A 17658-nucleotide genomic window follows, 5' to 3' on the forward strand; every position below is an offset into this window, starting at 1 on the left:
TCTCATACTGTGTTCCTGGGGCATACCCATTGGCTCCTCTAACAATAGACAAGCCCAAGATAGTATACATCCAGTAACAATAATGTATACCACACAGTACAGACATACTACCAGATGCTATACGGTTGATGGTTTCTGTCAGGTAACGCACGGTGGTCACTGTATAACACATTGGAAAAAGTACCTAAAATTAAGAAAATTGAGGGAACCAATTTTTCTACTTCAAAGTGCTTCATACATTAAAAACACACATAAAATACCTGTATAAGAAAACAAAAACACAGTATAGTGAGCTTGTACAATATTACACAATGAAAGAAAGAGCAGCCATTTTTTTTAATTATTGGCAATATTTTTGGTTCTAGGGGTTCACTCTATGAAGTGGTTCTGTGGCTGATGCATAAACCAGACAGTATGTGGCAGATCTATTGTACAAGTTTCTGCATCAGCACATTCTGCAAAATCAGCATTAAACTAATTTTCTGTCAAAAAATTCTCCAAAAATCTGATACTTGTGAATATACCCCAAGGGTACCAATATGTGCTGTCCCTTCATATTCAGATGACAGTTATGTCATTTAATGCCCCCTGAATACACATCTAATATGTATGGTGAAAGGAAGTCATCAGAAAGTGCAAATAAATACTAAAAATTGCCCCAAGAATCATGGTGCTGGTCCTATATGTCTGAAGTACAAGTGACCTGACCAGAGCTAATGGGGGATGAATAAGGCAGGCTGAGCTAGTGTCTTACTGCAATACTGCTCCTCATTCAGGGTTACTATCTTCCCGCTAGATTTTTTTTGTTTTACAAAATGTCTTTCTTTCACAGAATTACAACTTTGGGTAAAGTTAGAGGTACTTTGAGAAATTTATAGATCTTAAAGGGATTGTCCACCTCAGTGGAAGTGAGTCACTGGACGGGGCTGGTCAATGCCTGGTCAGATAAGTGGACAACCTCTGCTGAGAATAGTTTGGAGGGTTGAAAGGCACTGTTTCCATACTAGCAGGTCAAACCACCTGAGTGCAGTGCTGATCCGACAACATAAAACAGCCTAAAAGCAAGCCCCCCCCCCTTCCCCCGTCTCAGCTACTGCCTACGTATACATCATATAGCAATATGCAGCCAGTAATATAGAGAACGTGGTTAACAAACAATTACAACAGAACTCAGTAACCGCAGATGAATGTTATATACAGGGGTATAGTATGTATTTGGTACAAGTGTCAGAAACAAGTGAGGTGGTTGATTTAAGTTGTAAAACACCTTTACTACTGGTTTATGGTAGAGTCCAAAACATCTGTTCAAGCAATCGGTGCAAGTCCTTATGGACGTCCATTATTTAGCCAGGTTAGAAACACAGACACTTACATATAAAGTACATTAGACCTTAGTTTGAGACAGCAGCAGATGTCCACTTGGGCACCATTTCCCCCCCATAAGGGAGATTCAAGTCATGAGAACATTTGGCACTAATTCCTAAGATTTAGGAGCGTGAGTGTTTACTGCCCTCATGAGATACCTCCACCTCATCAGGCTCTGGCACGTGGACCTCTTCCTCAGGGGACTCTGTGCTGTAGAGTTCTTCTGGAATTGGTGCAGATGTAGGTGTAGTTACAGGAGTTATTGTCTGACCAAACCCTTGATAGTGTCCTGATGGAGACTCTGGCACAGACGATACTGCGGATACAGGATCCTGAGTGGAGGATGACAACAGGCCAGTGTGTTCATTGTGTTCAAGGTCCTCAGGGAAAAACATCTTTCTTGGTCGACCCAAAACCGTCCTTCCTATAATAAATAATAATAATAATAATAATAATAATAATAATAATAAGAGAAACAAACACAATTTTCTCCAGGTTATTGCATTACTTTTGATGTCACCTAAACCAAGCTATAGTCAATAAGGCTAGTGATCCGACACAGAGATAATCAATAACTGAATGGTTCCAGTGAAATCTTATGGGAAGAAAATGCCTTGATCCACTGATACCAGCCCTTCTCCTGCCTGCTAAACTGCTCCGTTCATTGCTTGGTCCTTTGAAAACACACTTCACTTTATGGAGTACATTTATCAGGTCTGCTACACCAGATTGCCAGACCTGACCAGGTCTACCACAAGTCATTGCAATGTCTTGCAAATCACCAGGCATTGCTATTATTTTCCCCTTACGTCAAGGGGACTGCAGCTGGCGGACTACCTAGGCCGCACAAACATTACCCTTGACCCAGGGCTGGCGCCAGCAAGCTTAGTGTCGCCTGGGTGTAGGTGCCATAAATCAGCGCTCTCTACGCTACAGGACGTCGTTATTCTTTCCCTCCCCGGGGTGGCTGCCGGCGGCAGATAGGAAAGCGGGAATGGCGCAAGTTTTACGTTTTTTTCGTTTTTTATTAATCCATGGGGAACGAGGGGGGCCCAGGCTACATATAATTAATCCATGGGAGATGCATATAATTAATTCATGGGGGTGAGGAGGCTGTATATAATGAATTTATGGGTAGTTAGGGGGCTGCATATAATGAATCCATGCCAAGGGCCCACTGAACCGTGGTGCTGGCCCTGCCTTAATCATTCTCATGATTTCCTCACAAAACTACTTTTGCCCCCTGGTGCAGGAGGTCTAAGCTAGAGGGGCGGTGCTTCCATCATACACTGGTGCTTGTGTCCATGGAAAGAGCAGGAGCCAATTGGAAGACACAAACAAAGTTAATCACAGAATAAAAGATTTTAGAAGCTTACCCACTACTATATAAGAATATTTCAGAAGGTTTGAGCCCTCTCTTTCACGACCTCTGTGTCTGTACAGGCGGTCCCCTACTTAAGAAAACCTCACTTACATACGACCCCTAGATGTTGCAAATTTACTGTACTTTAGCCCTAGACTACAATAAACATCTATAACAGTTATCACAGGCGTCTGTAATGAAGATTTAGTGTTAATCCTGGTTCTAATGACAACCCAACATTTTTAAAATTCAATTGTCACAGAGACCAAAAAAAAAATTTGGCTGGGGTTACAATGATAAAATATACAGTTACGACTTACATACAAATTCAACATAAGAACAAACCTATGGACCCTATCTTGTATGTAACCCAGGGACTGCCTGTACTTTCCTCTCTTCTCTCCTCCTCACTGAAAATCTGAGCAGTTTACTAAGCAGTTTAGCTAAGGGTCGAAAAGGAGGACACAATTTCGGTTGTGACATTTTATAGAGTGTAATTTATTAACCTGATCTTTTCATATACAAAAATATTTACAATGATGCTACCGTACTCAACTATGAATAAGAAATAAACAATAGCTACTGTAATGTGCATATCAGTAGTTAGAGAACAGTAATTACTTCCAGTATTATTTGTTTGAATGGGTATTGCCAGTACCTCATACATAATGAATAGTGATGACCTATCCTATCAGTAACCCACATTGCCCAAATACACAGGGAAGACTGGCCACAAATTACTCCATAAAAATAGTCCCCATACTGTCTATTAAAGGAAATCCACCATTTGTTTTTATGCATTATGAAAAAACATACCTTGAGAATGCTGTTGAATACCGATGAAGAAACATATCTTGTTTAATCCCTGGTCCAACTGGTTTTGCTCAAAAAACAATTATAAAATTTAGGACCTTGGGAAAGCTGGGTGCATACTAGGTGCAGAATATAAACATCTTATACAGTTTCCTGAACTGTTCCAGACAGGACTAATCAACCTGAGCTGGATCACTCATACACAGCAGCTGGGGGATGGTGCAGCAATTTATTACTTTTACCTGTCAGGGACAACACAGTGATGACGTATTCTTGGCTTATGCTGGGCAGGACAAGGCTGAAGAGTGCATAATTAGCCACAGGAGCGACAGAGCCTCGTTATCATACTTTTATAATTGTTTTTTTATCCAGCAAAAGGACTCTGATCAGGGATTAACCAAGATTTGTTCCTGCATTAGTGTAGCTACAGCATTCTCACGGTACGTTTGGTTCATTATGCATAAATACAAATGGTAGATTTCCTTTAATGTAACAGTGATTACAATGTTTTCTAGCATGTAAAATGTTAAAAAAATTAAATAAGAAAAAAAGTCAGGTAGTCAGTAGTAGGGTCACACAAGAATGTGAATGGAGCCCAACTACAATTACCTTCCTTTTACACCAGGTGTTAATACTGTTTACTCACCAACATTGCGTACTTGCTCCGATATATCCGCTCGGATATCTGATACATCCCACATTGCAAGAAAGGAATCAAAACATGAGCCCTCCTCTGCTTCCTGCACATACGGTTTGTAGGAAAAGCTGAAGTGGTGAGCGATGGCTGCCAGGAACATTTCAACACAAATCACAAAATCCTAAATCAAGGGGGAAAATATTTAGGAAACAAGATATTAGAGCTGTCAAACATCATCAAGGATCCACAGTGGGTGTCCAAGCCCATTTTGTCATACAGCATCTGCAGTATCTCACAAAAGTGAGTACTTCTCACATTTTTGGAAATATTTATTCTTTTCTTGGGACAACATTGGAGATATGGTAAAATATAAAGTAGTCAGTGTACAGCTTGTATAACAGTGTAAATTCCGTCTAGCCTCAAAATAATAAACCGTCTAGCAACAAAAGTTTTAATTCCATTTATGTAAATGCATATGGTCTTGTTTTTAGCAGGATGGATTGTATTTTGAAATAGCACCATTTTGGAGTGCATATACCGTATACACTCGAGTATAAGCCGAGACCCCTAATTTTAACACAAAAACTGGAAAAACCTGTATAACCCGAGGGTGGGAAATGCATTGGTCACAGCCTCCCACTATATAACCAGCCCCTGTAGTATAAAGCCAGCCTGCCAGCCCCCGCCTCCCCGTTTATAGCCTGCCAGCCCCCGCCTCCCCGTTTATAGCCTGCCAGCCCCCGCCTCCCCGTTTATAGCCTGCCAGCCCCCGCCTCCCCGTTTATAGCCTGCCAGCCCCCGCCTCCCCGTTTATAGCCTGCCAGCCCCCGCCTCCCCGTTTATAGCCTGCCAGCCCCCGCCTCCCCGTTTATAGCCTGCCAGCCCCCGCCTCCCCGTTTATAGCCTGCACCTCCCCCAGTATATTGCCTGTAGGAAAAAAAACAAAAAAGTGCTCCTTCCCCCCACAGAGCCGATGCCGGAGCCCCGACCTTTCCCTCCGCGGCCCGTCATAGAATGTCAGCGTGCGCCTGACGTCACGATACCTGTGCAACACTGGGGGGCGGGGGCATATGTGTGTTTCTCTGCTCATACTCAAGTATATACAGTAACCTAATTCACCATTATTCACTCTTTACAGGTTCAATTTTACATTTAAAAGCATCACACAATACACCAAGCAACGTAGTATTTGGTAGGTTTTAAACAAAAATAACATTATGCACAAACATAGCACTTCTCAAAAAAAATTTTGTATTTTTTCAGCATTTTTTTGTAGGACATGAACTAGAATATGGAACTTAACTTTTTTATTAATACTTTTTGGTACACTAGGGCACATAACAATGTGAAGCTCTGATCATAGATCATAACGTTATATTTTACATTCTCTATACACATAGTATAAAAAAAAAATCTCTACCGTCTGTCCCTGGACACACAACCTACCAAGTCTGCACCTTCACAACAACTATCATGGACCCAGCAATTGTGATTTTGGAGGGAGAAAGTAATGGGAGCTGCCTTCCATTGTCTATAAGACGCTCCTGACCGCAGCCTCTGCACCGCTCTCTTCCGACATGAGTATCACTGCATTACCTAGAGTGATGTCAGAGGCATGTGACCGGTCCCATAATTCCTGCAAGGTCCTGAAACCCTTTCACATGTCCAGGGGATTCCATAGAAGCCAGATAAGACTCGTATGAAGAAGAGCTGGGTACGGTTGTGTGTGACGTGATGTAGCATAGTTGTATGTGAATGTATGTATGTATGTATGTATGTATGTAGAAAAGCTATGTGTGCTGTGCTTGTGTGTGACCACTAGGGAATTTTTGATTGGTGTCAAATAGACTAAAGCTACATTTACAGGAACGTATGCCCATCCGTAGTTGGGCAGGCATACGGGAGGTGTGCTGCTCACCCCTCCTCTCTCCATCGAAAATAGAGCCGCACAGCCGTTGTTACGGCTGAAGATAGAGCAGGCTTGCTCTTTTTTGCGCCTACAGCTCGGAACGATGAGCACTCGTTGTGCTCACTGTACCGAGCCTGTGTACGATAGGCGTCTTAGGGGGATGTATTGCGTCCACATATACTTTGCCCAGATGGTCGTAGAATGGGGCCTGAATCTGGGGTATGTCTTGTAGTCTGAAAAACACTGTATTTAAATTATAAAATCCCCCAAGGAGTATGGGAGTCTGCCAGTCAGTGCTTGGTCTATTAACCCCAACTGTACATAAACCTTATTGGGGTTCATGCCAATAGATCAGTTTGTACTTCTATTCCTCAATACACGTTATATGTTTAGTCTTCACACCACTGTTTCACAGGTCTATTCTTTTCTGTTACAGGAGCAGAAACAGAAAATTAATTCACTAATGACTTTTCTATTTTGTTAATCTTCCATTGACCTCAATGTACGCAGGGAACATTGCATCACATCTTAGTTGTTTTGGATGGAAAAAAATGGAACAGAGCATCTCTAACAACGGTGTGAACTCAATGAAAGCTTTCTATTGAGAAAACAAGTGAAAATATAAAAACACACAGTAACAGCTCTATAAAATACATTTATGATTACGTATACTCTAGAAAAAGATATCACTTTACCTGGAGACCTGTAGCAACATCTTTGACGTTTTTCCACTCCCAGGTATTATTCTCTGAAATGATCCCAACTTTCACCATAAGTGCAATCAGTACAGCTTGCCTAGAGGAAAGGAAGACATGATTTATTTTAGAGAAGCACACAACACGTGATCAGGAATGCTAAACCCGGAAACACTCACATAGATGTAGGCGGATGATTTAGCTATGACCTGTGATGCCATGAATGTAGTATCATATATTTGAAAAACTCTTAGGTAGATAACTTCTGGAGGTTTGGAGAACATGGACTAGGGATGATCAGGTAATGTCCCTGTCATTACTGATCACCTCAGATAGATATAGATAGCATATTGATAGCTCTCTAAGGCTATTAGAATCACAGGTTTATTATTGAGGATATATTCCCTGCTTGGGACCCCTTGTTGTACTGTACTCTTGAATCCTACTCATCTCTGCCTTATAAGCCAGTCCCCACTAGAGGGCGATATCACAAGTTTTTATCCATATGCAACTTTGTCTGGCTGATAATCAGTGTTAAGGAGCCAAATATGCACTCACTGCTTGACAAAGGTTCTGAATAGGAACCGAAACATTGCCTTTTTGCACTCTGGGTGAATAAAGTACCCAGATATTTTTCTGTCAAACTATTGGTATGCTACCGTTTAGTATGCGCACTATTGGTAGTGTATTATATTATAATCCCCTTAAAACTAGTTGTTGAAATTGGCCAAGATGACATCTGCAGCCATGTATATACATCTATTCTATCAGACTGATTCATACACATGCAGAGAGAAGTTATGAACATGATATTAGGGCTGGGAGCATTCCTGGTGTTAGCATGTTCCAGTTAAAACTCATCTCCAGAGATGGTCCGATATTTATTTAATTTAAAGGAAATCTACCATCAGAATCCATCTGATAAACCATGGGCATTAACTCACATGATCCAGGCAATGTGACTGTGGTAACATTCATCAATTTGTTATCCAAGGACTCCTTCCCTCTAAAATCAATTTGTACAATTATGCTAATGTGCCTGAAGTGCTAAAGTGCTAGAGCCCCTCAAGGTCACAGCCTGTGAAGCAACAGCACAGAGAGGCTATGGTAACGCCCTCCAGAGACTTCTGACTGATTAGCATAATTTAAAAAGTTGATTTTACAAGGAAAAAGGCCATGGATAACAGATATAAGAAGATCTGTGCAGCCACGGTGCCTGGATATATGAGTAAGTGTCCCTGGTTTATCCATTCTCGATTTTGCTGGTAGATTTCCTATCATTTTTACTTTCATACACTTTTCTTAGCAAATTTAATGAAAGACCTGTGGGAGGTATTCACACTATTATTTATGCATTTTATGCCTATAAAAGTGGTTTACAGATGAGACGTATTTACATGGAGGTGTACCCCTCTACGACAGTGACAAAGAGATGGACCTGACAAGACACAGCTGCTTAGCCATGTCATGGAGCACCCAGTGATCACATGCTGTAGGGGCAGCAGCACCTTCTCCTCTGTTCTCCCTACACAGCGCTCAGTAAGTGATCTGTAGGCGCAATTATTATTATTGTTGTTATTATTATGTAGGCTGAAGAGTATACATAGAAGTTCATATAAACCATTTCTATCTTCTGCTCCAGTTCTGTTGGGCACCGGACACTGCCTGGCACTAAACTTATTTAGTAAAAAAAATGAGGTCATATATGGAAGTGGAAATAACCAAAGCCACACATACCAGAAAGATACAAAGACGACCATCTTCACACACAGAAATTTGCCAACTGGTTGAATAGGATTTAATTCTTCCTTCAGCACTTTGTAGAACAGGACAAGACAATACATAGCAAACTGGAAAATAAAAATGGGTGTAAAGACATAGAAGGAAGAGTATGCAGTTACATGGCAATAGGTCAGCGAGAATGCATAAAGAATGCATAACAATTAAAATTTCTCCTTCTTTCTCTCTATTGGTGTCATCACTGCACCAATAAGTTTGAAACCTGTGAGTTACTTTAAATTGGCAATTGGCACTTTGTGAAAAATATCTGGCTTTTGCTTGTAGTTTTGGCACTCAGTGCCTAAAGGGTTCGCCATCAATGATATAGGCCAGTGGTGGCGAACCTATGGCACGGGTGCCACAGGTGGCAATCAGAGCTCTTTCTGTTGGCACCCGGGCCATCGCCCCAGCACACCAGGCAAGACTCAAATAATCTTCCTGCCGTTCCAAGCAACTTAAAAGATGCTGCTTTCAGTCATATTTTGATACTTCCTACTTGGGACTGTAGGAAGAGGGAGAATGCGTAGACAGGGCTGAATTATCTTTGGAGGTCCTCCTGCCGACCCCACGATTCTCTGTGTACAGAGGGTCATGGGAAAAAAGCTAAAATTATGAAAATTTTCCATCTTTCTACTGCGTTGCTGTCCTCAGGAGGCCAATATGATTGAAAGTTGTTGAACAGGGACCAATAAGTTACTGCTTTAATTTTTGGTTGGCACCTCACAATAAATAAGGGGGGGGTTTTGGGTTGCAGTTTGGGCACTCGGCCGCTAAAAGGTTCGCCATCACTGATATAGGCCATGATCTGACCACAAATATTGCAGCCAGGCCAGAGGCATAAGGCCTAAGAGCGCTTGTATATTCATTACCACTGTATACATGGCCAGGACCGGGCTCTAACCCTATCCCACATACTATACATTGTAGACTTGTGGAGCACTTACCAGTTGTGAGGCATTATTAATTATCACCAAGTACGTCCAGGCATTTTTTAAATTAAAATCTCCTTCACCATAGATTCCTGTTAACTGACAAATCCTGGAAACAGGAATAAAGCAAGAAACTAGTTAGAATTTTTTTTATTTTAGCCCTTGGTCATGATCATAATGACAGACCTGACAAATCATTTTAAAGGAAATATACCATGGAGAGTCTACTTTCTGAAAGATTCCACAAGGTAGATTCCCTGTCCCTGCAGCACAAATAAACTTTAATCCTTACATGCAAATTAATTTCAGAGGCTACTGGAGGCCTCAGAAAGCTTTGCAGGCGAAGGCTACTCCAGTTCCACAGAAGCCAGTGCAGACCCGCCTAGCGCAGGGAGCGCTGCAGTTGTGAACACAGCCGAGTGGGTAGGCCCGAGAGCTCTCAAAGGGTACTCCCCCCCCAGTAGCCTCTGAAATTAATTTGCATATGGAAGGATTAAAGTTAATATCTGCACAGTGGTTGGGAGGGGGGAGTGTGACAGGCTGTGAATCTACAGCATGGAGGGGCACTGGTACCCTTCTGACTCTCCAATCACAACCGAAACTTAGGCTAGAAGCACATGACTGGTCGGTACGTGAATCAGGGACTGTGTGGTGGCTGGATGTCATGGTGAAATTGGAAACACGGAGTCCCATCCAGCAGGGCTGGACTATAATCATAAATAATGTTTGGCGCAGATGTTACACGGGGTCACAAGGACTCTTTCCGCCATATAGTACAATGATGCTCCCATCCTTGGCACTGTTATCAGTCCTTGATTCGCTGATCGACCAGTCTTGGGAATTTACCCTAAGTGGTTCAATCAAAGCTGGGACCAACCTTCATACTACAGTAGGGACTCTTGACAATCTCAGCCTCAACGTCCCCACGGCTCTCAATCTCAAATTCACATTTGTGGCGCTGGCCTAAAGAGGTTTAAAGATATTGATAACCTAGATAAAGCGATTGTGCTTCTGGATCCATTAACTGTGCTCTGGTGCATGGAGCTACTGTAATCAGCTGATCAATTAGGGTGCTGGGTGATGAACACCCACTAATCTGATATTTGTTAATAAATAAACTAAGGTGTATACAGTCTTTAAAAAGAAAATCTACCAGTCAGAAAAAATTAAAAACAAAAAACCCCCCAGAAAATACTCACCTACTCTTCTCTCCATCCCGATGCCAGCGCTGGTCTTTACTAATCTTGCCATTGCGGGATCGCCTAAAAAAAGGAGACTTATAAAGAGCAGCACGGAGTGAGGGGACAAGATGTCCGGCTGCTAGTGATGCCCTCGCTCTCCCATGTTGGGGAGAGAGAGAAGGAGGCATGAATAATTTGCAGCCCTGAGCCCCAGACATCGCATCCCTGCGCTCTGGCCTGCATTTTATAGGTGATCCCAGGGTGTCAGGATTAGCAAGGACAAGCGCTTGGAACAGCATGAAAAGGAGAGAAGTGAGTGAGTATCTGTAGTGGTTTTTACTTTTTTTTTTTTTTTTTTTTAAATGTTAGATTACCTTTTTAGGAAACCCTGTCCCATTGCATTTACATTGCTACATGAATGTCTGCATTACTTGTATAAGATATAGTGTCGCTGGTGCAATATTTGAGCATAGCAAAAATACATCAATCAAAACCAGACAAACATACAGAATTAAGATCCGAGGGGACATTTTATACTTACAAAGCAACTATAGTGGTAACTGGTCGGACCACTGTATACTGGAGCACGCCCAACTTACATCGAAACAACAGCACGCTGCAAGAGAGATGGCGTTATAATACTGCTATCCTCACTGCTGCCACATACTTGTATATAGAATTCATTACGGGGATAATATTTTAACTTAAAATACTAGTATTTCTTTGTTTGTGGCCAATAAAGTTGGTGTGAACATTGGTGTGAATGAGCGCTTATTTGTAATACGGTATTGGGCTGCATTAGTCATGTACTGTTACTAACATTCAGGGGGCATCACCGTTGCAGCATCTGAGCTGTACAAAATACAAAATTTATCCACTGTTCTCTTTAGTTAGGCAAGTTGAAGACTCTTTGGCATCATTTTTTTTTGTTTTCGACTAGCATGCAGGATTTGCAGGACTGAACCTGAAAATTGTCTTTTGGGGGAGGGAGATTATGAGCCGAACCCAAACTTCTCACTGAACATTGTGGTTCGGGTCCGCTTATCACTACTGCCGAGAAGAACAAGCTAAGTACATAATGAGGCTTTTCTATCTCTGTCTGTATTAGTAATTTGTACAATTAATGTGATTACTTACTCTCCCATAGGCCAGGGGGGAAAACAACACAGAGGAGGAAGATGTCTCTGCTGATCTTTTGCTTCAAGAACCAGGGCCAGATTTGGACACCGATTTGTTAAATAATTCAGGAGGAAAATCATGAAATTGTAGATAACGTAAGCTTCATAGCACTCTCTGCAGGTATCCACATATATGGCAATATCAGGATATTTCAGGGCAATCCACTATTACAGGGAAATAGAATTACAAAACAAAAATGAGAAATTTATCATCAACATACAAATATTAATGTGACATCACCGTCTTGTGAGGAGCAAAATGCACCCACCATTACCATTGCAAGGAGCCTACTGGCACGGGAACAAGGTGTGGAATCTCCACTGATCTGAAATCGATCACCTCTCAGTAGGCGATCAATTCACTCCTATTGTTCCATATGACTGTCTGTATTATTATAAATGAGAATAATACATACTTGGTACATCCACCTTCTTTAGGTGGCTGTCCAACAGCAAGTATGATGGTGATACAATCAATACGTCTATATTCCTAGAAAGAACTTTGGTTTAAATTTTTTTTGTTTTAGGTGGAACTCAAGTAGACTACAATATGGAATGGTAAGTCAGCATAACTATGTACTATAAATATCCTTATACATAAACCATTAGACATAATATAATTACACTCAATCATAAGCTGCCAGCTCCACCAGGAATCTGCAGAGTTTACAATGTAATGGGAGCACCGGACAATACTTACACTGTCTACACTGTAAATGGGCACCATCCACAGGATTCTGTTATAGAAAAGAAAGAGTGTTCAGAAAAATATCAGAACAATTAAGTACAAACCAGATTTCTGCAATGAGAAGAACATGTACCGTATGATGGGTTTCTGCAGTTCGGGCTGTGTGTAATGAACCAAGTGCTGCAAAATGCCCCATAAAGAAATTGGTATAGTCATAAGCACAAATATGCCGGCAATAAACCATGCCTTGGTGTGCACGCCAACCTGCAAGACAGAAAATAAGGCATCAATGGAATCCCTTAAAAAGATCTAAAAATCACTGTACAATGAAAAGTTCAGTAACTGAGATATCGTTTTTGTTTTACCTGCCTTAAGATTACTTCTTGCTTCTGAGGGTTTGTTACCATTTGTCAGTGCTGTTGTGTTTGGGTTGCAGAGAGTTACAACTGCAGCAATCTCTTAGATGTGGTCGTCGTCCTAGTGAAAAATTAAAGTTCCCTGGGAGGGAGTTCACAATAACCTGTTCCCTACATTGCTGTGCTTTGGTCCTACCAAGATTTACTGGTTGTCCAGAGATGGAAAACGTGGCTGCTTTCTTCCAAAAACAGCACCTCCCCTGACCATGGGTAGTTCCATGTATTACAACTAAGTTTCATTCATTTCTATAGAGCTGAGCTGCAATACCGTTACAGACCATGGTCAGATGTGGCGCTGCTTTTCAACCTCTTTTTTTTTTTTTTTTTTTTTTTTATAACCCCTTTAAAAGGACATCTACCTCCAGGATGAAGGATTAACCAGCAAGCACACTGACATACTGGTGCGTGCCCTGGTGTAGTGAAGTCAATCACTGGCCTCAGCAATCTGATACGGTATTCTGCTGAGGACAGTGCAAAAATGTAAGTAAGGCCGATGTATGTGTGGACCTCATAGAGCGCAATGATGCCATACAAATTCCTCATCTGAACCTATGAGGTCAGACCACATGCTGCACCCCATATATGAAGCGCATAGGCTTCAATATTATGTGCCCATACACTGTATGTGCCCGTACCACTCCATGGATATATGTTATATGAATACCCACAGGAGCAGCTATCCCTCCCTTTCCTTGTGACCAGACACTGCAGTCAGATCACACGACATATATTTCTGAGATCAGTCTAGAACAAAGGATCCGACATGGAGAACAGACACTTTATGCCAGGGGTCAGGAACCTTTTTGGCTGAGAGAGCCGTTAACACACATATATTAAAATATAATTCTGTGAGAGCCATACAATATGCACATGGCCCCCCAGTAGATAGGTAGCAACAGGACTTCCCCTCTAGTAGATATGTAGTCCCAGTATATGGCCCCCAGTAAATAGGTATTCACAGCACATGCTTCCAGTGGATAGGTAACCCCAGTACATGCACCTAGTAGATAGGTAACAACATCACATGAGCCCCAGTAATAGGTAGCCACAGAACATGCCCCCAGTAAATAGGCAGCCCCAGCACATGTCCCCAGTAGATAGGTAGTCCCAGCACATGCCCCCCAGTACATATGTAGCCACAGCACATGCACCCAAATAGACAGCTAGCCCCAGCACATGCCCCCAGCACATGCCCCCAAGCACATGCCCCCAAGCACATGCCGCCCAATATATTGATAATCACGGCACATGCCCCCCCCCCCAGCAGATAAGTAGCCCCAGCACATGCCCCCAGTAGATAGGTAGCCCCAGCACATGCCCTCAGTAGATAGGTAGCCACAGCACATGCCCAAGGCAGATAGGTAGTCATAGCACATGCCCCCAGTAGATAGGTAGCCACAGTAAATACCTCCCAGTAGACAGGTAGCCCCATCACATGCCCCCAGGCTCCAGTAGAAAGGTAGTCACAGCACATGCCCCCAGTAGATAGGTAGCCCCAGCACATGACCCCAGTAGATAGGTAGTCACAGCACATGCCTCTCAGTAGATAGATAGTGTCAGCACATACTTTCCCCCAGTAGATAGGTAGTCACAGCAAAACAAAAAAGGGAATATTCACCTACCTGCTCTCCCTTCAACGGTTTCTCATCACTCCCGCGCTCTTCTCTGTGACCCAGGCACTGCTGCCATCGTTGCTTTGGTGCCTGGGTCATAGAGAGGAATGGATGCTGCTCTACTCTATGACACAGGACCGTTCACCTTAAAGGGGTATTCTTGTCTGGGCATTCACATTCTGTTTCATTAATCTGCCATATATAAACATTTCTTCAATTAGATGTTATTAAAAAAAAGTTAATTTCTCATAAATGTAGTCATATGGTTCCTTAGAAACAAAACTATATCCTTGGATACGGCCACCTCTGCTGGAGGTATTGCACAAAGACACAAAGGATGTTTGTATATGAAATGTCCAGGAGTTATTGTATGTCCTACAGCCGTCCTGTGGTAATGATCGTTGAATCCAGGTGGTCAGGCAGGACTCAATAGCGCATGTCTGGCCACCTCTGCCAAAATGTGAGGTGGTCGTATTCGAGGAAGCTATCTCATTTCTAAGGGACAACATTGCTACATTTATGATAAAATTATCTTCACACAGAAGATAAAAACATTTTTTTTTAATAACATCCAATTGAAGAAATGTTTACATATGGCAAATGAATTAAATTAAATGCAAATGCCCAGATGGGAATACCCCTTTAAGCAATGGTGCAGCGATGGTACCTTGGTCACACAAAGGATGCAGGTAGCGGTAACATCCCTGCCTGCATCTAGTGATCATCGCCGTGTGTGCCTTATATGTACACACTGTCCATCGCTATTAATCAATGATTTGTCTGAGAGCCAGATGCAGCCATAAAAAGAGCCACATATGGCTCCCGAGTCATAGGTTCCCTACCCCTGCTTTATGCCACATCTATAAATACTTCATGTTCACCTACTAAAGGCTGTGGAGAATAATGACCCTGGATGTAGCTTTTCCCAGGGCTCATCGTGAGCTCCACAGGGGAATTATTTTACAGCCTCCATCCAGAGGATAACCATTTACCTGCTATCAGTTAACCTGCTTTGTGACGTATGTAGGGATGGATAGAAGGGGGACACTAGGCTAAACTTGACGCAGAAGATTTCTGCTGGCCCATGCACTTATTTAGGAGCCTCACTGGTGCCTTTGGCTTCCAGACAATAAAGGGTGGCTTTTAGGTAAAACAGGTTTTAGTGAAGATTCACAGATGAGCAATACTACTATAATAAAACTGCTAAAAACTCTGATCCTGTTGCTTAATCTACCATAAAAATCCATCATGATGGAGACCCTTAATCATAGATCCAGGCAGTGTGACTGTGGGAATCTTCCTATATTATCCATGGCCTTCTTCCTTCTAAAATCAACTTTAATAATTATGATAATGAGCCTAAGCGGCTCCTGGGGGGGGCGTTAGCAGAGCCCCTGCATACATCTCCCACTTTCCACCTCTCTCTGCCTGCTGTAATCTTAAAAAGTAGCAGGGTGATACTGCTCCTGCACAGTGTGACAGCCTAGTAAGCTACAGCAGGTTAATTAGCATTATTATAAAAGTTGATTTTATAAGGATAACAAATATAAGAAGAATACCACAGTCACAGTGTCTGGAACAATGAGGAATTGTCCCCGGTGGGATTTTGATGGTAGATTTCCTTTAAAGAGGGCCTGTCACCCTTAAAAACAGCACTAGGAGCTGCTTACTAAGTAAGCAGCTCCTATTGTTTCAACAGTCCCAGCAGAGTTACACTGCTAGCATTATCGGAAACCTCCGATAACGCTAGCAGTCACTGCCGCAATGTACTCCAGAAACGCCGGACTGCTCTCCAAGCGGTCCGGCATATTCATGAGGGGCGTTGTTTGTTTGCACAAAGCCCTTACTTTGCAGGTCATTTCCCATTCAGACCACAAACTCTTGTGAAGGGAGTCGCTTGGCTGAGCCCTTAAGAAAGCCAATGATCACCCGATAAGTGAGCGAACAATGATCTTTTGGGTGATCACGTTAGAGAGCAGCATAGTACCATGATCAAAAAAATCAAACCATAACCTGCCAGAATTTCATAGACTGATGACAATGCAGAGGATTGAGTATCTTAGTGATATATGATGAAGCCTCCCTGCTTCTCTGTTGTAATGACGGGTTGGTGCTGCTGTTCCTCAAGTTAGCAGAGGTTCCATGCATCACATATCACTATGATGCTCAGAGCCACATCATGGCCATCTGCTTGGCAATGGCTGCTCCATGGCTAGTAGCATCAATCTGAGTGACGGAAGCATGGAGTCAGCTCATCGGTCCTGGTGGACAGACATGATATCATAGGCTCCTACCTGTGTGTATGGTCAGACATGACAGCAGAGGCTGTGTATGGTCACTGTTACCCCATGTATGGGGGGCCCTCTGGTGGCTATAGTGGTAGTATAGAAGAACAGGTCGGCGTTATAAGACCCCCACAGCACAGGGACCACCAGGGCTCTTACCTGCATCTTCTGCAGCTCCCATATACACACAGGGATGGCCACTACCAGGCCAATCACATAGAGGAAGACCACCAGAGGCCGGATCCATCTCCTCCAGTTCCCGCAGGTGCAGGGCATGTTGAGGTCCGGGGCAGCAGCACTCAGTAACCTATGACCTGGGATGTGTGGCCATGTGCTGCACCTCCTCACTACACCCAGCACAGAGGGGCACACGTACCTCAGCCCCTGCACACCGCCCCCTGACAACACCGCCCGGCACTGCCCGGGAGCGCTACCATAGTGTCAGCTGTCAGCAGCCCCGCACAATACACAGCACACTTCCGCTTTCCGCCCACACACAGTGATAGCCTGCCGGCTCTGTCATTAGATTGGCCGAGGCTTCCGTCAAACATCTCGCCCCGCCCCCTATCTCTCAGACTCGGGCGGATGTTATTGTTGGTTTCGGTAATGCGCTCGTGATGCTGTCACATGTACAGGTCAGGGGTGAGGGTGCCGCCGGCTGACGTCATAGGGACTGAGAGGTCACTATGTCTGAGTCCATGGAGAGGGGACCCCACAGCTCTGCGCTGTAGTCATAACTTCTCCATATGCGAAGCATTTGTATTCGGTGGTTGTTTTTTGCAGGACCTGTTGTATTATAAAATGGTG

The 17658-nt window shown here is 43.0% G+C and overlaps 1 protein-coding gene across 1 annotated transcript; it reads right to left on the bottom strand.

The window, feature by feature from the left end:
• Positions 1-820: 820 nt before the first annotated feature.
• TMEM184C (transmembrane protein 184C) lies at positions 821-17451 on the bottom strand. The gene is made up of 10 exons (XM_072121638.1): positions 17011-17451; positions 12671-12801; positions 12550-12586; positions 11809-12014; positions 11213-11287; positions 9506-9599; positions 8520-8632; positions 6783-6882; positions 4188-4359; positions 821-1789 (listed from the first exon to the last, which is right to left on the bottom strand). The coding sequence occupies exons 1-10, from the start codon at positions 17125-17127 to the stop codon at positions 1488-1490; spliced, it is 1347 nt and encodes a 448-aa protein (XP_071977739.1). The 5' UTR covers positions 17128-17451; the 3' UTR covers positions 821-1487.
• Positions 17452-17658: the final 207 nt, after the last annotated feature.

The sequence above is a fragment of the Engystomops pustulosus genome, chromosome 1 (assembly GCF_040894005.1).
Source record: "Engystomops pustulosus chromosome 1, aEngPut4.maternal, whole genome shotgun sequence".
In the NCBI taxonomy this organism is placed as follows: Eukaryota; Metazoa; Chordata; class Amphibia; order Anura; family Leptodactylidae; genus Engystomops; species Engystomops pustulosus.

Excerpts from the sequence above, each read along its gene's own strand:
- TMEM184C (XM_072121638.1), bottom strand. The coding sequence starts at position 17,127 with ATGCCCTGCACCTGCGGGAACTGGAGGAGATGGATCCGGCCTCTGGTG. Across the intron at positions 12,587-12,670 it reads CTGCAGAAACCCATCATACG|AATCCTGTGGATGGTGCCCA; the intron begins GTACATGTTCTT and ends TTTCTATAACAG. Across the intron at positions 4,360-6,782 it reads ATGTTGCTACAGGTCTCCAG|GATTTTGTGATTTGTGTTGA; the intron begins GTAAAGTGATAT and ends CCCTTGATTTAG.